This window comes from Brachypodium distachyon, chromosome 3, assembly GCF_000005505.3.
Source record: "Brachypodium distachyon strain Bd21 chromosome 3, Brachypodium_distachyon_v3.0, whole genome shotgun sequence".
Taxonomy (NCBI): domain Eukaryota; kingdom Viridiplantae; phylum Streptophyta; class Magnoliopsida; order Poales; family Poaceae; genus Brachypodium; species Brachypodium distachyon.
In genome coordinates, this window is record NC_016133.3 from 41,342,705 (window position 1) to 41,366,049 (window position 23,345).

General features: G+C 47.7%; 2 protein-coding genes across 3 annotated transcripts; one reads left to right on the forward strand and one right to left on the reverse strand.

The window, feature by feature from the left end:
- Positions 1–813: 813 nt before the first annotated feature.
- Positions 814–4,096, reverse strand: LOC100823889 (methyl-CpG-binding domain-containing protein 2). Of its 2 annotated transcripts, none has more exons than XM_024461943.1 (5): positions 3,813–4,096; positions 1,844–2,323; positions 1,686–1,739; positions 1,479–1,606; positions 814–1,207 (listed from the first exon to the last, which is right to left on the reverse strand). In XM_024461943.1, exons 2-5 carry the CDS (start codon positions 2,308–2,310, stop codon positions 1,170–1,172), a joined length of 687 nt encoding a protein of 228 aa, XP_024317711.1. In that variant the 5' UTR covers positions 2,311–2,323; positions 3,813–4,096; the 3' UTR covers positions 814–1,169. The 2 variants fall into 2 exon arrangements, with proteins under 2 accessions (XP_024317711.1, XP_010235253.1); XM_010236951.2 differs by having other exon boundaries at positions 814–1,308; positions 3,813–4,094.
- An 8,092-nt stretch (positions 4,097–12,188) lies between these two features.
- Positions 12,189–16,057, forward strand: LOC100824198 (probable galacturonosyltransferase 4). Its single transcript, XM_010236952.3, has 8 exons — positions 12,189–12,373; positions 12,467–12,507; positions 12,605–12,649; positions 12,764–13,123; positions 13,696–13,964; positions 14,093–14,450; positions 14,588–15,163; positions 15,444–16,057. The coding sequence occupies exons 1-8, from the start codon at positions 12,238–12,240 to the stop codon at positions 15,717–15,719; spliced, it is 2,061 nt and encodes a 686-aa protein (XP_010235254.2). The 5' UTR covers positions 12,189–12,237; the 3' UTR covers positions 15,720–16,057.
- The last annotated feature ends 7,288 nt before the right edge of the window (positions 16,058–23,345 follow it).

Sequence of the window (23,345 nt, forward strand, 5' to 3'; positions counted from 1 at the left end):
TCATGTACTCGATCGATGTCCAGCAACTTCTTCTTTTTTCCGGGGGAAAAGTAACTTCATTAATGAGGGGAAAATTTACAATCAGAGATTACATATTCCATCACGAAAAAGTCATGAACTCAACTGAGTTGCTTTAGATGTACTCCCTCCGTTTGTAAATACTTGTCGCTGTTTTAGTGCAAACTTGTACTAAAACAACGACAAGTAAGTATTTATCGTGCGTATATGTAGTCGATCAACCCGGTGAAGAAATATCAGTGATCCATGTCCAACAACTTCGATCGACAGGTGTGTGTGTGTATGCTATCTATATCAACTTAGGCCAATTGCATTTTGTGATGGTTTTAACTTTATTTTGCACCGATCGAAATGGAGAGATCGATCATGCATCATCCAGATGTGACGATCAGTGCTTGGTTTTATGTTCATACACACATCGGAGACCCAAACATTAATGTGCCGCAAGCCACAGTTATTGAGGCTTCCTTCTCTCGGAGGCACAACTTTTGTTAATTTGTTTGCAAAATCACATGTCACCTCGCCCAAAATGAACGTTTGCACGACTTTGACAGTTTTCTTACAAGTGGGTCTCGCATGTCAGACGTCACTTCTTTTTCATTGAACCCTTTGCCTTTTTCATAACTGAAGCTCAACTCAGTTTCCAAGTCGAACAAACAAGCCTTAATTCCGTTGAATTATTCTCACAGTTTTCTAACCTAAGAGATCCAAAATGACATGACTGAGCCTCTGTTCATGCATGAGATGCATCCATGTGGGAAAAAAAAAATACTCCGGCCAGAGAACAATGATAAATGACAGGAGAAACTAAAGTTTTGTTTCCAAAGCCAACCCTAACTTGGTGATATCTCAACCAAAATGACGATATCTTACAAGAAGAAATACATACTGCCGTAGAACATGCCATGAACTTACAGGCAAACACAATACATGCAAGAACACACAATTCAGTATAAGTATAACTAAGGTGGCAGTTTCCAAAACTTTCAGCGACGTCATTGTGTTGATGTCAATGTCACAAAATTTCCCCCATTTCCAGGTCTATCTAAGCAGGACTGAACTAGGGTCTAAGGGGAGAAAGCTAGCTAAGGTATAACAACATACAGGTAACATAGAACGCATCAGCTGCCAGGGACCGCGGATCTGGTGTTTTAGCACGACCCTTTGAACGTCATCCCAAAAGTTGATCCTGGGGCATATTAGATGAGGGATTAGCTCCTTCATACGGGACCAGCATGTTGTTGTGCATGATATCAACATGAACTGGAGGAGCGCAAGCTAGCGGTGGCACTAAAAAGAAGGGATATGGCATCAGATGAATAGCAAAACATGAATGTACAGTTACTAGATGGTTGCACAAAAACGAGCAAACAGTGAATCGATGCCATAAACCATCTCACTCGAGCGGGAAGGAAACCAAATGACAAGAAGCTAAATCTGTTCAAGTTGTGCATATATACCTTCTTCTAGTTGAAGAGGCTTTGACTGACGAGGACGTTTTTTTATGTACTCCCATTGTAGAGGTACAGGTGTGGCGAATGAAAACTGTTCTATGGCAGCAGCACACTGCGGGTTTTCTTTAAGATACCTAGCAAAGTATGACATTTCAAGAATTAGAGAAACATTTAGAAAGATATTGAAGGGAAACCAAAAGAAAAATGGCATACCTTCCAACATCAACCTTTGATCTTAGCACCTTTCCTGTAGGAGTGGTATAGTACCTGAAAGCACGTAAATAAAATCAGCCTGCAGTCTTAGAATATGTTAGGTAAAACCAGGAAGCAAATTAACTAGGATACTGAGAAGAAAAAAAAGTATTACTCACACGTCGGCAAATCTGGTAGACCCTTCGCTTCTAATTGATATTGTCCTGTCCCACCCAAGAGGAGTCCGAGCGATGCCTGGTTTATCAATCGCCCAGAACTTGCCGTCATCCTGAGATGCATCTGTTGGATCATCACATGTAACTCCAGGCCTCCACTCGCTAGCATGTTCGCACGAAAATGGACCACTACGAAGTTTCTCCCGGATTTCTTCGTACTTCCGTTTGGTAGGAATAATCCTCCATTTCTGGCATTTGTTACATTGCGCACTATATGTGTCAATGATTAATCTCCTTTTTTGGGTTGGAACAGGTAGGTCTTTTTCTCCCTGACCATTCTCATAAACAACAATCAGCTCTGGTGCACTTTCAGGTATGATCTCCTGGCTCTTCTTTGGCGGTGGATGAGATAATGAATTCTCATCAGGGTTGAGCACAGGAATGGCTGGATCTGCTGGGTGGTACTTCATAGCAGTCAGGTAACTGTTGGATCAGGTGATTGGAAAGTTAATCATACAGGAAAAGAAAAACTGCTTGATAGAAAAACAAAACGATAATAATGCAGAAGGAAACAACACCGTGATCATTGCAAAAAAGGTGAGCACAAAGCCTAATTATGGTACATCTTTAAAAATTTCCCTGCCTAGATGTCAAAAAATGTTGGTACAGTTAGCAACCAAGGGCATCAATAATCAGGTTCACGAAAGTAATGATCTAGCTCACATGTATTTAAGACAGTATTAAGAAAGTAGACCTAGCGTAATGCTCGCTCTAAGAACCCTAGGGTAGATAACATCAGCAATAGTAACATATTTTTTTCTGAGTAACAACATAGCATAATTTAGCATAATACTCTTCACACAGTATACCAAGAACTTCTGATCTATATATCAGAGGGGTTTGTTCTAAAAAAAATTGTACCAAGGAATTCGACACATAAAAGTACATTCTTGTGTTTCTTGAGAGACATATGCAGGCCCGTATGGCACAGATGTGCAGCATGAGCACCTGACACAGCTCCCCCACCCCACCCAAATTAGGACCCCCATTTTCTGCTCATTTCTTAATTAGTGAATGTTAATTAATAGTTACATTGATAATTCTAAGAAATAATAACTACTCCCTCCGATCCTAAATTTTTGTCGTCGTTTTAGTTCAAATTTGAACTAAAAAAACGACAACAATTTAGGATCGGAGGTAGTACTATTGAGTTGTAGCCTATAAATTCTTCCCTTGTGTTGTTTTACTTCAATGTTATTGTAAAAGTTCACCAATCTCCATGCTTGAAAATTCTTTCCTTGATAAAAAAGTTTCTAAGCCGGCTAACATGTTTTATAGTACTCCCTCCGATCCATATTACTTGTCTCAAATTTGCCCAAATATGGATGAAACTATGTTTAAAAAGCGTCTAGATACATGTAATATTTTGACAAGTAATATGGATCGGATGGAATAGTACAATTGTTGCATATAGGAGATTGTTGAATATTCTTGCATGCAGAAAAATAAGCTTAAATATATTGAAGCTCTTAAACTCTATACTGTGCTCTGTTCCCACTGATTCAAATTAAATTTATACTCCCTCCGTCCCGAATTAACTGAAGTGGATTTGTATATAATTTTGAAAGGACTAATTGTCAAGATAAATTATTCCAGAGTATAAAGACTGTATCATCTGAGTAAAGGTGAGATACTACTTCACAAGCATGTTTCTGAGTGGTGCTTAGAAACAGTTATAATGAATTCCAAAATTTTGCGCAGTGCCTTCAAAATGTCAAGTTAAATTAAACAAATTATCCCAGGGTATAAAGACCGTATCATTCGTGGACTGAATTTCGTATTTTGCACAGGGTCCCCAAAATTTCAGTTACAGCGCTGTATATGATCAAGCACCTAGCAGGCAATGCACGAGAGGAGTACAGGAAGGGGGAGAGGCGAGGTGGCGGGCGGGCGGCCGGGACGAGAGCATTACCAGAATCGCTTCCACCAGAAGCTGCGCGGCGGCCAGATAGGCGCGGAGTCCTCCTCCGCAGCAGCCTCTCGCGTTCGCAGCGCGCGTCGAGGCTCCGGAAGAGCTCGGCCTTGCTAGGGTTCCGGCGCGCCGCGATGCCGGGCCGCCGCCAGCGCGGGGACGGAGTGTCCCGCTCGTCCGCGCCCGCAGAGCCCCACTCGTCCTCTCCGCCGGCGGCGACGAAAGCAGCGTCTGCAGAACGAGGAGCCAGCAAATACTCCTCGCTCTCGTCAAATGTCAGGGGCTGTACGGTGGGGTCAGCCATTACCTCCTGCTGGTGGGACTGTAGTCTTTGATTTCGTTGGGATTTGGGGAGTAAGAAAATGGGAGCTTCTCCTCCTACCTCTATTTTTACAGAGCATTCCAGATAAATGGAAAGATGAAAACAACTTATGGAAAATAAATTTTGCATACAAAAATAAATGATAGGGGTGACAAATTAGTAGAAAAGTAAATGGATGCCGGCTAATCTTGGTTTGCAAAGGGGAAAGAAACACGCGTGGAAAATATCCCCGACCCTACCCACCCCTTGATGTAGCGGAGGCTATTAGAGAAAAGATGTGACTAATTAATCAAAATTAAATTTGAAAATAATAATTGACAAGAGGGATAACTTAGTCGCGGAGTAAATGGATGCCAAGGTTGGCGAAAGGGGGTGAGATGGGGAGATGGAATTCAGGCGGCTATATGATCGGGGAGGCACACAAGTGGTTGTGACGGGTTTCTTTAGGCACAAACCTAATGGATACGGGGTGCTCAAACCCTAACTTGCAATCCGCATATATATGACGGTCGGACTCTTCATGTCGGATACCTAGATCGCGACAACATCAAGGGTGGACAAATTAGCGTGGGAAACAAAAAAAATATGACGCGGATCATAGTCATATTCAAGTTGAGGTTGCCATATGACCTAGTAGAGATTTGTGACTTAAAAGGACTAGTGGTGTTAATTGTTCCAAGACGACGACTAACTTCTAAGGCGGCGAGGCGGAGTATTGCATCCAAATGATAGTAAATCTCGAGTGTCTTGAAAACTTAATCGGTGATCCAACTAAAATCTCCAAGATATAGTGGTATCAATGCGTCGAGATAGGATAGGGTGCAAAAGTATCAATGCATAATACTTAATGAAAAATAGAATACATATTCTCCATATTATATAGGAGTATTATGTGTTCTTCACAAGAGAACCGGCTATCTAGATCTCATTGGGATTTTTTGTAAAATTAATCCGTGACGGAATAATAATGATAAAATAACAATTACATGGGCCCATGCATGATCACACGCCAAATATGGAATGATAACTCAAATTGGACGAGTTAGTCAAAAGAAGCAAACAATAATTTACTGCCTGTCATCCAGATAACCTATAGCTGGAAGCATTTATGGCTTTACGGGGAAGATTTGTGTGAGGACTGAGGACGGTGGAGAACACAATACAGATCCTCCCTTTCGAAATTTGAAGGTGCAAAACTGGACACGGCCGTTCCGACCTCGGCCCATCAGCCCATGCATCTCCTCGTGTTCCCGGCCCATGAATCGGCAAATGTTTCTAGAATCCCTGGCTAAGAAAGCAGATGTACTGACGGAAAAAATAACCAAGTAGTAGATGTTTCTCGAATTTTCTCTCTCTCCTTGATCATATTCCCAGTACCTGGCAATGTACGTTTTGTGATAGTACGCGGTGCCACGTATTACACTCCATCGGTTTAATCACTTGGTAGTAGAAAGCAATAACCATTTAATTTATTGCTCGACTTGCTGTAGGCTGTAGCCCATCAAGGGATTATAATTGGAAGTTAGAAAAAGGAAACTTAGAGGTTCTAATTTCCAGAGTTAACAGTATAAACGGCACATTAGTGGCAAGTGATGTACCTGTCAACAGCGAAGTGTCTGCGGTGATTTTATCAATCTTTCAAGATCTGTCGGCTCAGTCTTTCGAAAGTGTTCATAGGGATAGAATATGCGTGTTTCCGTTCATTGAAAAATTAGAATGCCGCTTCGTTGGATCGAGAGAGGGAAGTTCAGCGGCAAGCAAAGCGGGACGTACGTACGTCATGAGCACAATGGGAGTGGATCCAGGAGACGATATATGTTTGGATCTCTCTGAAGATGAACCGGAGAAGAGTTTGGATGGATCCATTCCCCGAAGTCCCACGCATCCGATCGCTGCACGTCGTGACGCGTACGTCGTTCCACTGCCATCAGGTGGGTGGGTGATGATCTTCTCTCGGTGCAACGCCTAACGCGGTAACGCCAATGTACACATGCCATTGTACGCAGGAGGGTGACGCAAACGTAACATAAACTGCTCCGCGCGTCTGCGTGTGTCCTATCGATCTATCTGCAATTCTGCATACCCGCCCACCGATCGGCGACTCCGGATGACCGCACCAAAAACATAATCCACGCGTGCCGACCGCCTCGATCCGCGTGTCACAAGGAGAGTGTCTGCGAGCCAGCTAGCTGTAACGCGCGGCCGTTACTCTTTGTTCTGCAGCCTTGGCGCATCCAAATTAAGCCGCTGCTGTGCATATATATCTTCCAAAAAGACATTAAGCTGCTGCTAAATAATGCCGCGCGCGGATGCCGAGGCCGATGCACCGGCACGGGACGGGAAGTTAATTAGCATCATTCGTTAACGTGCCGTTTCGGCGACCGACAGTACCAACAGGCGCGGCCGGTAGTGCAGCGCACCGGACGAGACTGACTGCACGCCTGGGGATAGATAGATTAGATAGCAGGATATATATGTGCAGCCAGCCGGTGCTCGCGTCACCGGAGACTAGCTTTAGCGATGGATCATGGAACGAACGAACGCCGAACGCGCAGGTTTCGTCTTAGGCCGCTCAAAGCTTCTTTCGCGGTGCAGGGCGTGCACGCTGAGCAGCTGTGGGGAAGGACAAACCGCAAATGGACGGACGCTAGCGCTAGCACACATGGAACGATCGATGCGTGCGGACTTAACGGAGGCCGGGAACGGACGGACGGACGCCGTCTAGTATCTTCTCATCCTCCCGTTTGCGGTTAACGGAGCATAGACGGAGAAATTAACTGACAGTCGTCCCGGTTGTTTTACTTGCAGGATTGCTGTTTTTCCTACTCGTTTATAGGTCGTGTGTAATGAGGCAGGTGAATGGGACTATTTGCTAAAAAAAAGATCCATTGGATGACAGATGGATACCATTTTTTTTTCTTTTGGTAAATAATGTCGAAATAAAAAAAATGGTAACTAGCTCGGATCGTACGCGTTAACGCGTGCACGTTATTGATTCCTCGCCGCTATAAAGCAGCGCCCCGCTCCTCTCCCCTCTCGCGCCGCTCGTCTCCTACTACCCTGAATTCTTCGGCATCCGCCCTCTCCCTTTCCTCACGCGGGTCACGCCTCGCCACCGCGTTTTCCCCCTTCTAACCTCGCCTCTGTTCTAGATACAACATCCACACCGAACCGCTCGTCGCGGTGGCTCCATGCTACCGTCGATGTCGCTGTTTCGCCGTTTTCTTCTGTCGACCTCCTCCGAGATTCGGCGGCGACTAGGTCGATTACCTTTGAGATCTTGGAGGGGTCCTCATCTTCCTCCACCGATCTGGGTTATCGACCTCTCCGTCGCCCGATCTGGGTGGTCGTCGGCCTCCTTCGATCCAAGATCTGGATGGGACATCGGTATCCCTTGGTCTAATTCGAATCTGTTAGTAGATAGTTGCCATCCATCGGCCTCCTCCTATTCACGACTGCATGGCCGCTTGTTGTAGATCCAGGTATAGACATCTTAATTTATATTATGTTGTTGGTGCCTTAACCTTGTATTGTTTGATGAAGCTCGTTGTTGGCCACCTAGAATCTAAAGTTGGTTGCCGAGAAACTCCCAAAGTTCTTTTTTCCGGCCGCGACGGATCTGGATCTAAATCTGAGGGTCAGTTGTATCGAACTTCCTCTTCGATGGTAAGCATGTTTTTTTTCTCTTTGCCTACCGATCAATTAGTAAATCTAAAAGTAGGTGTTTTCTTCCATCCTTATGTACCGGTTTTCCACATAACTGCTGTCCACCAAGGATCTAAAGTCGGCCACCAAGGAATTGTCAAAGTTGCTTAGGCCGTTGTAGATCTGAAGCTAGATGTAAATCTCGAGGGTAAGTGGCATCGAACTTCCCCTTCAATGGTAACTATTTTTCTTCTTCTTCCATTTAATTAGTTGTCCCCCAATTTTTTTTAAAAAATCTTGCCTCTAAGAACAATCAACACCCCCCCCCCCCCCCTCTCAAAAAATGAGTACACCCCACCCACACCACCACCACCAAATAACATTCACCGTATATCCTGTACCTTAAAATCAGCAAGACATAAACAATCTCCCCACCTAACAATAATACAACCGGCAGTAACAAAAAATCGAAATCCAGAACCAAAACAGCCCCCTGTAAAAAAGAAACAACAAATCGGCCCAATTCCCCTTTTCCCATGTCCCCTCTTATATATCCACACCCGCACAGACTAACGGCGTTTACACGCCGTTGGCCGTTGGACGGCGGTGCAAGCAACCCCTCTCTCTCACTCCACTCCAGTCAGCCCTTCTCCTATAAATACAGGCCGACATCGATCGGTGGCTATACGTGTGTGTTGGCATAGCTAGCTAGCGCGCGGCGGCATGGATCAGGCGGCGGACTCGTCTGCGCCCACGGCGGAGGCGCCGGCGGTCGAGGCGCCGGCGCCGGAGGTGACGGAAGATGCGGCGGCCGAGGAGCCGTCGCCGTGGGCGGCGGCGGCAGCGATGGTGCTGGAGATTCCGCCGGGGGTGTTCGAGTTCCCCTGGCTGGAGTGCCGCGGCGGGCTGGGCGTCCCGAGCGGCGGCAACGGCGCGGCGGTGACGGAGCTCCGCGACGTGTTCTTCCGGTCGCTGGTGGACGGCAGCTCGCCGGCGGTCGGCGTCCAGTGGGACCGCCTCTTCGCGCCGCCGAGGAAGGGGGCGATCTTCGAGCACGTGGAGGCGTGGCTCGCCACCTCCGCCGCCCACCGCGAGCTGCAGCACGACCCCATCTGGCGCGCCGTGCTCCTCGCCGACCGGCCCAACAACCCCAAGCCCGAGCCCAAGCCCGCCGCCGCCGCATGAAGCCCGCGGCGCCAACGCCGACTTGGCCCCCGTAAGTGGGCCCCCCCAACCAGCCAGCCTCACAGAGGTGTGTCAGTGCGCCGTCAGCAGCTAGCAAATGCCCTGTTCGACATCGTCGTTAATTAATTAGGGATTTACTCTCCGTTTCGTTGCTTCCTTTCCTAAGCTTTATCATGTTACAGTTCAAAGACATTTCGATTGTGAATGTTTGTTTCAATTAATTTAGCATGTGGCTTTGGATCGAGTCTTGTGTGGGGTTTTACCTGTAGTAACCCCCCTGGAATGATGAAACCAGACCTGTGTTTCACCATGTATGTTTCAGTTTCACCATGTAGGTTTCATGGTTTACTCCTGCATGTATGTTTCATGGTTTACTCCTGCACTGTACTGGATCTAAACCCCGGCCCATGGTGTACAAATTAGCATCCGCTCCAGAAGCTGTTTCAGTAACTCCGCTTCTTGCAGAAAATTGTGGCTCCGTTAATTTTTTTTTGTTGAATCCACGTTTCTGACTCACCTTATCGATTGCTTTCCAGAAGCGATGAGTCCATAATTCCACAAAGTTTCCGGAGATAGGTGACTCCGTTAATTGTTCGATCGTCTAGCTAGATCGAGTGGTAAATTAAAGCTTACTAGCATCAAGACTGTGAGTACGTAACTTGTCCACGGTTTCCTCAAAACAGTTTGCTTTCTCTAGTTAATTCCTGCTAGCCTAAAATTAACTTGGCTTGCCTTCATTGGTACTGCTTCTAAGTTCTAAACCCGGTACATTGATTGACCATATAACGATGATGATTTGTTTTCTCTCGACTGGACGCAATGAATTGAGAGATGCCAAGAATGGAACAGCAAAGTAAAAAAGAACTCGGCTAAAGTACGATCCTTCATGTACTACTTTCTAGCGATATACGCGTAGTAGTACCATTTTGTAGCCCAACATGACTTGCTTAGACGGGGACAAATACAGTGGGATTGTCGTCGTATCAAATTAATTTGTCACAGACACGTCATTCCCGTCCGGTAAAGTAAACAGGCCCTTCGTTACGTGTCGGCGGAGAAGGCCGATCGACAAGTAAAGCGGCAGAGCTGAGCGTACGTACACGTCATGAGCGGCACAACGGAGTGAACGGATACAGGGCGGGTAGCACGCAGGTTTGTGAGCAAAATGCCAGGGGCGATATGTTGGGACCTTTGTGAAAGAAGAAGCGGAAATTAAAGAACCGGATGCATTCTCCCAAACCGAACTGATGACTCCTGACGACGTGACCCACACCGCCTGCCATCAGGTGGGTGATGAACTTAACCGATGATCTTCTCTCGTGAAACGCCAATATACATGCCGTTGTGGTTGTAGCTAGGAGGGTGACGCACACGTGAAGTCTCGTGTCCGTCTGCGTGTGCGTGTGTTGGTCCAAACTCTCATCGACCTATGTATCTATCTATCCGCATGCCCATCGGATGATCACACCAAAAATCCACGGGCCAACGTATATATCCTCGTTTCCATGTACTCCCTTGTATACGTATAAGATTTTTCGAGAATACACGTGTTTATTTATTTTCCACTTCTCTCTTGTGTGTAGCATAGTTGTTGATGAACTGGTCCGCAGCATATTTATTCATTTTCCAGTCTGGAGCAGTATGAAGCACACGTCGACGCTGAGAAATATTCATTCGCCCGGAGTTCACTGCGAGCATCAGCTTTAACGCCCGTCTAAATTAAGCTATAGTACTACCTTCCAAAAAGAAAATTAATACTCCGGCCCATGCAGCCGAGGCCCATCAGCCCATGCACCGGCACTACGGCTACGGGATAATCATCATCGATCGTTCTTTAACGTGCCGTTCCGGCGAACGGCCGTTTCTTTAGCCTTTTGTTCCGTCCGGCCGTGCGAACGCAACGCAAAGCCAGCAGTGCAGTGTACCGGACGACTGAGACTGCGTGGAGATAGCAGCCAGCGGGCGCCCTCGTCACTGGAGCTCGCTAGCTGCCGATGAATGACCGAGCCATTTTTGTTCCTGGCCGGGTTTCGTCGTCGTCTGCCGCCCTCAAAGGCTCTATTGCAGTTGCGGTGCCTTTTGCTGTGCGTGCACGCTGATCGAGCTGTAGGTAAGGACAAACGGACGCTAGCGCTTTGCACACATGGAACGCGCGGAGGATCGATCCATACGTTCATCGGTTCATGCGGGGAGACCTGGAGTGCCACGGATCGCCCCTTCGGTCGGGGTTCAAAATTGTGAACGGAGTCCGGGAACGAGATCTATGTCGACTTCTTCCCGTTTGCTGTTAACGGAAGCACGTACGTCTGGCTTGACGGAGAAACTGATAGCCGTCGTGGCTTTACATGTTTTTTTTTCTCGTTTAATTGGTTGTATCATTCCTTTAAAAAAAAAACTGGTTGTGTCATGGTAGATGAATTGTAAAATTTGTGAACGGAGCGATCACTTTGGGGATTAGTAATTCTCAAAAGGAAAAAATCATATCGTTTATTGGTTGTTGTGTTTTCGCACGGAGCGACCAATTGTTGGATGGTAAATAAGTACTCCCTCCGTTCCATAATTCTTGTCGAAATATTACATGTATCTATGCATCTTTTAAGAATAGATGCATCCATTTTTGGACAAATTTGAGACAAGAATTATGAAACGGAGGGAGTAATTCTTTGGTAAATAGTAATGTCGAGAAAAATCATACCATTTCCCATACCGCGGAGCCCCGCTCCCCTCCTACGCTAAATTTTTCGTCATTGCCCCCTCTCCTCCCTCCTCACGCGCCGCCACGACATTTTTCTTTCCGAGACAACGTCTTCACCAGACCTCTCGTTGCCGGCGGCACCATGTTACCACCGATGTCTCCATCTGGCTAATTACTTCTGTTGACCTCTGAGATAGGAACGGTGTCGAAGGGGGACAAAATTTCATCCACTCCAACCTTTTGGACAGACCAATGTTTTGGTTGATGTGGTGGCAAACCAAATCCTGTAGAAATTAAATGAGCATAACATTAAAGTCTTGTTTTCTTTTCTATTCCTGCGTTTGGCCAATCCCGGGAGGCTTTGAATCAAAGAGGTTAGTATTTTCGTTTTAAAATAAAAACCAAAAAAAAGGGTGTACTGAATACTGATGCCTGCAACGCTACCCGTCTGAAGGCCAAACGGCCCAAACCTGAACGGCGCGTGAAGCTGTCTCTGAAACGCCGCGGCGCAGCGCTCGCAGGACAAACAAGCGGCGGGCTCTGATCATCACGGCCGCCGGAGAATACCGGCGGCGGCCATGGCGGGCGCGGCGCGGCGGTGGTGGCGGAAATGGAGGGCGCGGGACGCGGTGCTGGCGCTGCTCATCGCCTCGGTGCTCGCGCCCCTGGCGCTCTACAGCGGCGCGCCCATCTCCCCCTTCTCCGGCCCCAACCGTACGCCCCTCGCACCTCTCCCCCGTGTTTCGGCGACGGAATGTCGATATAAAATCTGTCTCCCTGACGCCGCTGTGTGGGTGTTCTTCGCAGTGAGCCGGAGCCGCGCCCTGGGTCGCGATCCGTCCAATTTGGTATGGCCGCATTTGGGAAAAAAAAAGTTCTGCATGCTTCCAACAGGATTTCGGAGGTCTCGGCTGAGATTTTCCTTGGTGTGTTTTCATTTCGTAGATTGCCCGGAATGAGGTGGGGAAGCGTCTGAACGCGCTACCGCAGGTGAATCTCTGCTATGAAACGTGACCATTGTCCATTTCCTGATTTTGTTTTCTAGTCCCGAAATGATTCGGCAAGACTGCGTTATGAACGTCACGGTGGTGAATGTTTCCCCAGGACACATTGGATACGATGAAGGAGCCTGCAAGAATAGTTGCATCAGATGCAAACAACATGGCTATCATGGGCAATCCATTGAGACAGGGTGGTGTAATTCAGCAGGTTGTTATGGGAAGTAGCATTGATAGATCAGGTGGATCAAGGGGTAGCAATGATGGCAGAGCGCGCAATGTAGAAGAGGAGAAGGAGTCTTCATGTCATCCGAGTAAGGGAGCACGCGTAGATGCTATGGTTACTACTTTGAAAGAGGGTGCTCAGTTAAGAAAACAGAGTGGCCTAAACAATGTTGCTGAAGGAGGGGAGCACAAAGTTCGTGCCATGCACACTACTGGAGATCTGAATGTCCCTTTTGATAAGGTAAATGTACTGTTGTGTGCTCTGGAAACTGGAGTCGTGGACGTTTACACACATACCTGCTCGATGAGTAAGATTTGTAGGTATTAATTTGTAGATCCATTATTCTGATTCTGAATAACGTGAACAGACTAATTCCATATAGTGTCAAATCTAGAAATATGGAGGCATGGCTTTGACATTTTCTAACTAACAAAGTCATCCTAAAGCCCTAGGGCTACATCCAGTTTGCTGCTTCTGCTACGTGGGTAGCCTGAAGGAATATTCAAAAAATTCTGTCAGGACTAGTCCTCATAATACTGTTGGTTTCATTTCTTAGTGGATCTTGTGTTTGATAACTTCCTTTATTGTAATCAATTTTTCCTCTTATTTTTGTTCCAATAGATGTTTCCTTTAGAGAGAAACTAGGCGAGGAGAACTTGCAAAATCTTATTTCATTCTTTCAGAGAAGCTTTACTATCTACTAGCTTTGTGTGCAATGTTAAATTTTAATCTGCAGTTGTAGTTTGCAAAGGCTGACACTGATGGTTTTCCTTTCACTATGAAATTTTAACCGCTAGTGATTGATTTTCCAGGAAATTACTGACAATAGATCATCTGGGCAAATTACAGACGCTATCTCAGAAAAGTCTGATGCAATGATAATTAGCAGCAATACTAGTTACTCCACAACTCCTGATAGTATGATACTTGTCATCAAGGACCAGTTGAAAAGAGCAAAAAAATACATCAGATTTCTACCTTCCAGAGGCAATCATGGGTTTATAAAGGATCTCAGAAGAAGGATGAGGGATATCCAGCAAGCACTGGGTGGTGCAACCGTTGATAGGCAGTTACCAAAGAAGTACTTTCTCTTTCATTGTACTACAAAGTTCTTGGCATTTCCAATGATGACGTGTATCTCATGTTTGGTTACTCTTTCATAGGAAGTGAAAGGCTCTTAATTATTTAACACGATTTTATTGCCTACAGTGTCCGAGGAAAAATTAGAGCGATGGAATTGATACTAAGAAAGATCAGACAAGTGCATGATAACTGTGTGGCTGCTATTGATAAGCTACAAACAACCCTTCACTCAGCAGAGAACCAGCTCGAGGCTCACAAACAACAAGCTAATTATGTAGCACAGATAGCAGCTAAAGCTCTCCCAAAAAGGCTTCATTGTCTTGCACTGCTGCTTACGAATGAGTACTATTCTTCCAGTTCCAGCAATAAGCTTTTTCCATATGAAGACAAGTTGGAAGATCCGAAACTACAACACTATGCATTATTCTCAGATAATGTACTGGCAGCAGCTGTGGTTGTGAACTCAACCCTTGTACATGTTAAGGTCAGAGAGTGCTTATAGCAAATTAGCTCCTAATGCATCATCATAAGTAAACTCATGTTGCAGTGAGTACTTTATAATTTAGATCCATTTCATACAAACTAGTAAGCACTAACATCTTAACCTAAATACTAATGCAGAATCCAGCAGACCATGTCTTCCATATTGTGACAGATAAGCTTAATTATGCTGCAATGAGGATGTGGTTCTTGGCAAATCCACTGGGTAAAGCTGCTGTTCAAGTTCAGAACATTGAAGACTTTACATGGCTAAATTCGAGCTATAGTCCAGTTATGAAACAACTGGGGTCCCATTTCATGATCGATTACTACTTCAGTACTCCGCAGAATAGACCAGATAGAAACCCCAAGTTCCGGAACCCCAAGTACCTGTCAATTCTGAATCATCTTAGGTTTTATCTTCCTGAGATCTTCCCAAGACTCAACAAGGTGTTATTTCTTGATGATGATATTGTAGTTCAGCAGGACCTAAGTGCACTCTGGTCGATAGACCTGAAAGGCAAGGTTAATGGTGCTGTCCAAACGTGTGGGGAGGTTTTCCATAGGTTCGACAGGTACCTCAATTTCTCAAACCCTCTTATTGCCAAGAATTTTGACCGCCGTGCATGTGGCTGGGCATATGGAATGAACATGTTTGATTTGTCTGAGTGGAGAAGGCAGAATATTACTGATGTGTACCACTACTGGCAAGGACAGGTGAGTACTCATGAGTTTTTCAAATTTTTTAATGCAAAATTTCTTTCACCCTTGTGATTACTATGAGATTCAAGATTTTGACGACATCTAAAGTGAAATTACCCTTTTGATGCATATGAACTTTACAACATTGCAACTGACCTTATTTTCCGTAAGTAGCTGCATTAAAAGTTGTGTATCATCATACTCTAAACAAATTTTGATTTCGCTAGTATTATGTAGCACTGTTCCTCCTGTGTTACCAAATGTTTCACCAGGGACATACATCCCATTTCTGCAGAATGAGCATAGACTGTTATGGAAATTAGGGACACTCCCTGCCGGCCTGGTGACATTCTGGAACCGCACCTTCCCCCTGGATCGTTCATGGCATCTCCTGGGCCTGGGATACAAGCAGAACGTGACCCCAAAGGATATCGAGCGGGCAGCCGTCATACACTACAACGGGAACCTGAAGCCTTGGCTTGAGGTTGGATTGTCAAAATACCACAAGTACTGGACCAAGTATGTCAATTCTGATCAAGCGTTCATCAGGGGGTGCAACATACATCCGTGAGTTGCTGCTACAGACATCTTGTGCATACCCTGCTGAAGATTCTCGGTTTTTTTTTGGCTTTAGCTCTGTAGATTCTATTTCTTCCGTTACATCTAATTCTAAGAGATCTAGGGTCTTCGTTTTGTTGATTATCTCTTCCCTGCTAAATCACGTGCGGGCAAGTTGCCGCAGGCTTCAGAATAAAATGTGCAATACGTACAGTAGAGGCTAGAGGCACTCAAGTGCTGTATAGCAGCAGTAGTATTATCAGAAAGTACTAGCCACGCAGGTTTGATGATCTGATGAACATATTTACATCTGCATTGGCTCTCCCAAAAAGCTGTAAGAAATTGGCTATCGCACGGTCGCCAGAGAAATTTTATTTCTCAGTCTTGACCTCGTGAGCCGTTGATGCATGCTGGGCGCTCTCATATTTGCTTCAGCTTGTTTTGGTCTGGAATTTCAGCTGGCTGCGCCTGTGCTGTTTGTAGTAGGCCATGACCGTCCCGTCGGACCGCGTAGGTGCTGGGGGAGCTTTTCTCAGCTTTGTTTTTTCAGTCTGCTTTTCATTTATGTGTTTGGCCTTTTCAGTTGTTTTTGTGTGCTTTTTTTTGTACAACTTGGGAACCTGTAGTATGCAATTTGTATCTTTCCTTTTTGGAAGTACACAAAACTACTAATTTGTGCGGTTTTGCTAGAGCTCAGTCGGAAGAGAAATAACATTTCTCAGTCGACGAGTTCAGACCGTTACGATTTGTTTTTCTGATCGTACTGATTCTGTTTTTCTTTTCTTTTTTGAGAGAATACCGATTCCGTTTTTTCTGTTCGAGGGATCGTTCCGATTTGTTTTGTGGGCGTACGTGGTGTTGTTGATCGTGGGTTGTTTCCTTTTTTCTAATATCTTGCTTTGTGTTATGGGCTGATTTTTATTTTATGTTTGGGCTTTCTTATTTGCTCTGCTATGGCTCACGTAAGGTTACATTGTACCTTTCCTTTTTTTTTATCGAGGCAAACTAAGCAACAAGCGTTTTTAATAAATAAAATAACACTTGTTTTTTCCAGAAAAATATTACACATGTTCTATCATTAAATTTGCACAATAAATATTTAAAATTTAGGTAGCAACAAGACTCCATTTGGTTTTATTATATAAAATGCAATTTTAGTAATTCTAAAAATTACTAAAATCGCGCATAAAGTTTCACTTGCAATTTTTAGAATCGGACATAAACTTTCTTTCACCTGCAATTTTTTAGAATCGCGCATAAAATTTCACCTGCAATTTTTTAGAATCGTACATAAATTTTCACCTGCAATTTTTAGAATCGTGCATAAAGTTTCACTTGCATTTTTTTAGAATCGTGCATAAAGTTTCACTTGTAGTTTTTAGAAACACGCATAACTTTCACCTGCAATTTTTAAAATTGTGTATAAGGTTTCACCTGCAATTTTAGAATCTCACATAAGATTTCACCTGCAATTTTAAAACAGTGCATAAAGTTTTACCTGCATTTTTTAAAAATTAATTATTATTATTTTTGTTGTCTTTTTCCTTTCTCCGTGGCGTTGGCTGTGTTGTGCAAGTGTGATTCAGGACCTGACATTTTTCAATTCATCGTTTTAAAATTTATAGCAATACACGTGAGAACCAATAAGTGGGAACTAAATTTATGTGAGCATAAGGACGAATGCCTTTTATTGTGATCTCAAACTCCGAAACACGCCCACCCCCCCACACACATGCAATGTACCTAGGCCGGTCGAATGAAAAATACGATTTCTGAGCCGATTGAGCTATATAACCAATCCCAAAAAAGAAAAAAAACTGAAGTTAACCCAATGCCATCAAAAGATATATTTCGTCAACAGTGCCCATAGAGGAGAGCGCTCTCGCGACTGCGACCGCGCGCCGCTGCTGCCGCTCTCCTTCCGGTGGCCTCCTCGGCCACCTCTCGCCCCGCCATGCCCGCCCCCCGCAGTCCTGCTACTTCTTGCCGGGTCCCGCTGCTCCCGACTCGCCCCCGCGCCCGTCGCCTTCCCCCTTGGGCTCCACCGACCGCATCCACTGGTCCGTGGATTCCTTTGTCGCATCGATGGGATCCCCCGGCGTCGAGCCCTGTGCTGGATGCCTGCCGGATTCCCCCACCTGCGCTGCTTTGCAAGATGCTCCACCCGTGTCCGTTGCGTCCCCTCGCCCCTCCTTTGCGCAGGTCGTCTGCGCCCCCTTGTCCGGTGCGCACCCCGCGGGGCCGGCGCACCCCGTGAGCCCCAGCCGAGTGTTGCTGCTGCCCTCGCCTGCAGCTCGGCAGCCGGCCCCGGCCACGCCCTCCTGTCCGGCTGCTCCGAGATCCCGCATGTCCCATCGCGGTGCGGCGCCCGTGACCCTGTCGTCCCATCGCGGAGCGGTGGCTGGGCCCCAGGAGCCAGGCTGGTGGGCCGCGGGGGGAGGCCCGTCGGCCCACCTAAGCCCACGACGCTGCACGCTCACAGCCGCCCATCCCACCCCTGCCCCCCCGGCAGGGTTTCACCCGGACGGATGGCTCCTTCATCGATCTATCCGGCAGGTGCTTCTGCTGTCTCTCTTCCTCCCACCAGGTTGCCTTCTGCACGTCTCCCATTCGTTGCACCCATTGCCTCGGGTCTGGTCACGTGGTTAAGGACTGCCGCTCCCGTGACCTACCGCCACGCGCCATCCGCCCCCCCAGCATGCCACCTCCATTCGTCCCCCCCCTCCGCCAGCCTCCCCCACGCCTATATTACCCCTTCCCCCCCGCGACACTTACCTCCACTCACCCTCCTCCTCACGTTCGCCACCCCAGCGCCCGCCTCCTCTGCCTTCTCCGAGTCAGCCCGCTGCTCCTCCACTCACCGGCGTCCGTGCACGGTTCGTGTTCCCGGAGGCTGCTGCCACCCCCCCCCCCCCCCCGGTCCGCTCCCGCCTCACCATTTCGCTTCCGCCCCCGGCCCCCCTTGTCGCGGACCTCCCCCCACCTGCTACCATGTCGCTTGCCGGAGACCCCTACGCCATTCTCCCGGTGGCCGAGACTGGTGCGATTGGTTGCCCGCTTCTGCGGCCTGCGCATGCCCACGTTGTCGGCGAGCGCTCTCCTGCCATGTATGAGCTTGAGCAGAGCCATGAGGCCTTTTCCCTGATTCTGCAGGTCGTCGGCTCCCGGCCCACCCTCTACCCGACGACATCAAGACGGCCGTCGCGGAAGCCCTGCCGGGCATGCCAGCGTCTGCCTTCCGCGTCGACCTCCTGTACCCTGAGGCCTTCCTGCTCCTGTTCTCGCACTATGGCTGGAAGGAGGAGCTGTGCTCCTTGGGTGTCATCCACTTTCGCGGCACGCCGCTGACTGTGCGCCCCTGGTCCCGCCGCTTCTTCGCCGACTTGGTCCACTACCGGCACCGCGTCCGCATCTTCATCGAGGGCGTCCCTGCGCACGCCTTCACTTTGGAGACCGCCAAGCGGATCCTGCCGAACACGTTCATCTAGGCTGTGGCCCAGCAATCTACCGAGATGACCGCCCTCTCCTACTTCGTCGTCTACGCCTGGGTCCAGAACGCCAACACCATCCCCAAGAAGATCAGCCTCGACATCCCCGAGCCTCCGGCCCCGGGCTACGGCTCCATCGACCTCCCTGCCGGCTTCGTCGACATGCTGGAGGACACGCCGGGCGTCGACGTCGCCCCCCCCCCCCCCCAACCATGCTGAGTCACCCGCTCCTGATCCACCTCGACTCCATCGTCGTCCTGCCGGCCCACACCCCTGGCGCGCCTAGTGTAAGACCCCGGGACCGGAATTATACAATTTAGCCCCAAATTGCTAACCTTTGCATAATTCAAGCCTCAGGTTCTTAACCTACGATAAACACTTCGATACATACATGCATTAATCTGCTCATCGCAGGGTTTCGCAACATGAATATCATTACCAAAACTCTACAGAAGAGAGTAATTACAAAGCTCATACAAGGAGCAGAATAACAATTATTACAAAGAGAGGACACATGTCCCAACATTACATCATTACAACAGCGGAAGTCGAATTATGCCCGAGTACGGACAAGAATACAGCATGGCCTGAAGAGGTTGGAAGCAGGAAGGAAACCCGCCACGAGTCTCAGAACCCTGATCTGGATCTCCTGGCTAAACATCGAATCGAACGTCGTGCTCCACGAAGAAGCTAGCAGCTCACCTGCTCGGCTGGAACCTCTGAAGAAAACAACGTTGCAAAGCAACTGAGTACAAAGTACCCACAAGACTTACGGGAGAACTAAACTACATATGCAACAAGTCTCAAAGGAGGGAGTATGGTGGGGTTATGCAGCAGCAACAATATCTGGAGAGACACTCTAATAACACCGTCTAACGAGAGGATGAGAAGCGTCTACCAGGTGAAAGGTGATTAACCTATTTACTAAACACCAAACAACACAATCCTCTTATCACCCCCTCAACACCCTGTGAGGAAGCAATCCAAAGGAAACTCACACTTAAGCAGTTTTAAGCATATCCATGATTAAGGCTAATTACTACTCAAGTTTATGAGATTAAGTTGATTAAAATGATTAAGTTCTCTATGATCAAGTAATGAACAACCAAGTCGTCCATAACCACGGACATGGCTTTCCGAAAGATTTATCCTTGCAGGGTGTGCCAATTTATCCATACACGTTCGACCAACCCACGAATACCAAGCGTGCTCACACTCAAATGTGCGCTGGCTGGATTGAGCGACACGACGTTTCCAAGTTCCACAACTAATCCAGGGGGACCACCCAACTGAGTCTATCCGAAACGAGAGCTTGGCTGAAGCGCCGTACGGACTCAAGAGTTGCGAGGACAGCTGGTAGTGGTTCAGAGCCCGCAGGATGACCACTCCAGACTAGTGCCGCTATCCTATATGAATGCAAAGTCACCAACAAGTCTCCACGAATCTCTGTGTGCATGCAATGCAAATGCCAAATGGAACGCCCGAACTATGTGGCCCCCGGAAGAGCTGAGGATGAAGTACTAAGTCGAGGGGGAAGCCATATCTTCTCCCACGAGCGGTTAGCGCGAAGTTTTTGGGTCGGCGAAAACGAGAACTCAGTCCTTAGGTCAACATAAATGGAACAAATCACCAATGCATTAGAGCACGGCCTCCCATCGTTGCCTTGTTACAGTTTAAATATCATATCACAGTTTAATAATTGCAATTTAAATACAGGAAATAGCATGTGGATGTATCAATTGTGTAACCCCAAAGCAAGGACACTAGACTCGCAACCTAAGCATGACATCTAATGACCAAGAATTAGGGCAACAAGCAAACATGTGACATGGTAATAGGACAAGAAACAAGACATGTGGCAATAAGTGGAGCTGACTAATAAGCTATGCAACCTAGAGGCATTGTGACAAGACTGAGATCGTAACTTAATGCAAGAATGAGAGAGAGGCATTGGGCATAAACAACATGGTCAAGGAATGGCTGCTTGCCTGGAGTACTCAATTGCCCGGAATTGAGCAAGAATCCTGGAATAAGAACAGAAGCGTAGTCGTCGTCATAGGAATCAAAGACTAGCGAGGAAGAAGCAAATACACCACATAAAAGAAAAGTATAAGCATACAAGATACACATGGTAATTAATTTGCGCATTCAAAGAATGATGCGTGACATCGAGATGATGCATGACATATTAAAGATTCCGAAAGTAAATCCAATATATAATTTACCAAGTTAAATGGAGTCCGAAAATGCTACTCATAACATCTATACAACTCCATATGCAAGGAATAGAGTTTAATTAATTAATTACACACAACATTATAATTGTATTATCATGCATGAGAATGACATGAATATGTGCAACACATGCTTTAACAAGAACAACACAAAACAAACAACTCGGTCGGGGTTGCACACGCTGGTGGCAACGACGTACCTGCAACTAATATTATCGATACAATCGGTACAATCACGGGCATCTCATTCAACACATGAATATCATCGGTTGCAACCTATGGTTCTATGCCGAAGAACGGTGGCTTCACGGGACGGTCGCACGTTATACCTTGGACTCGTTGCGGCGTCGCGATGTAGAGGATGTAGTCGACGTAGACGAAGTAGTTGACGCAGGCGATGTAGTCGACGTAGTCGTTCATGGCACCGGCTCGAAAGTCCTTCGGTCTCTTGGTGCGCAAGGCAAGGACTTGGGCAGCGGCGCGTTGAAACACTCGCGGAGCACACGGAGGCGCTGACCAGCAGGGCCCACACATCAGGAAAAAGCAATTTCCAGAAAAAAAATTTAGAAAAGACCAAAGGGAGGAAAAGGCACGGGCCTGCTGGACTTGGGCTTGGAGATGGGCCAAGGAGGAGGAGCTGGGCCTGCGGGCTGGAGGACGAGACAAGGGGAGCGAGGAGCAGCGCGCGGCGGAGGCAGAGAATCGGCACCGGGGCGAGCAAGGGAGCGAGGTGGCGCTCGGGGAAGGGGAGGCGGAGCGGCGCTGCGAGGTGGAGGCGAGCTCGGCGAGTGGCGCGCATGGAGGTGGTCGGAGCAGAGGAGAGCAGGGAAACGGCGGACGCGGGCGACGGAGGGCGTGGTCGTGCGGATCGGCGATGGGCGGCGCACGGCAGTGGGCGGCGCGGCCAGGTCGACGGCGGCGGCGTGGGGTGGCCAGGCGAGGAGAGCGGGAGGCGCGCGCGAGGGCATGCGAGGTGGAGGCGGCGCCGGCGCAGAGGGAGAGAGGCGCGGGGTGAGCGGCAGGGAGCCACGGGAGAGAGGGGGCTCGGGAGAGAGGGCCGTGGGGAGAGGGAGGCGCGCTGGTGGAGAGGGAGCTCGAGGGTCGGCGCCGGCCATGGGAGGAGCTCGCGCGGCGCAGAGGAGAATCGGGAGGAGGAAGAAGATGTTGGCGGCGGCGGCTTGGAGGAAACGGGACAGAAAGAAAACAGTAAGGAAGGGGCTAGCTTTATAGGCTAAAAAACTAGAGTTTAGCTATTTGGGCTGGATTTAGGCCCAACAAACAATTACACACAAATTTTAATTAATCTTTGAGTTATAAAATAGAATAAGAAGATAGAGTGTGTTGACTTAACTAGATCGGGAATTAATTTGTCAAACTCAAATTCGGATTTGTACAAAATAGTTTTAGGCTTTCGCGAACACACGAAAAGGCAAGCACATGGAACGATAGCTTTTATGCAAACGAAAGTAGTTTCGTCTGACATGATGCTAATGACATGGCAATATAATTATGATGACAAGAGCATGACAGATGATGAAGATAAATAAATTACAAAACAGTTCAAAAGGATTTAAAAGGAAAAGGGTTGCTCTCGTGCTGTTACACCTAGTGGCGGCGGTGGCGACGCCTACCGCTTCAACTGGGCGCGTAACCGAACCGATGGCACGGATGACGGGTCGGCCGCCCCCGGCAGGGCCGCCACGGCACGACAACCGTCGTGGTTGCTCCCACGCTCGAGCCGCAGTGGCCGCCGCCATGGCTGCACCCGGGATGCTGGTGATGATGTCGTCGTGGCGGGGTTGGCAGGCACTCTTGCGGAGACCTTCCTCTTCAGTGGTGCCCCTCTTCCCGCCCTGACCGCGCCTGCCCCGACTCCGGCCGCACCTGCCTCGGCAGCGATCACCACCGCACCCGTGC

Coding starts and splice junctions, on each gene's coding strand:
- LOC100823889 (XM_010236951.2), bottom strand. CDS start 2,310: ATGAAGTACCACCCAGCAGATCCAGCCATTCCTGTGCTCAACCCTGAT. Junction 1,607..1,685: donor TCAAAGGTTGATGTTGGAAG/GTATGCCATTTT, acceptor ATACTTTGCTAG/GTATCTTAAAGAAAACCCGC. Junction 1,309..1,478: donor GCCTCTTCAACTAGAAGAAG/GTATATATGCAC, acceptor CCTTCTTTTTAG/TGCCACCGCTAGCTTGCGCT.
- LOC100824198 (XM_010236952.3), top strand. CDS start 12,238: ATGGCGGGCGCGGCGCGGCGGTGGTGGCGGAAATGGAGGGCGCGGGAC. Junction 12,650..12,763: donor GTCTGAACGCGCTACCGCAG/GTGAATCTCTGC, acceptor ATGTTTCCCCAG/GACACATTGGATACGATGAA. Junction 15,164..15,443: donor ACCACTACTGGCAAGGACAG/GTGAGTACTCAT, acceptor CCATTTCTGCAG/AATGAGCATAGACTGTTATG.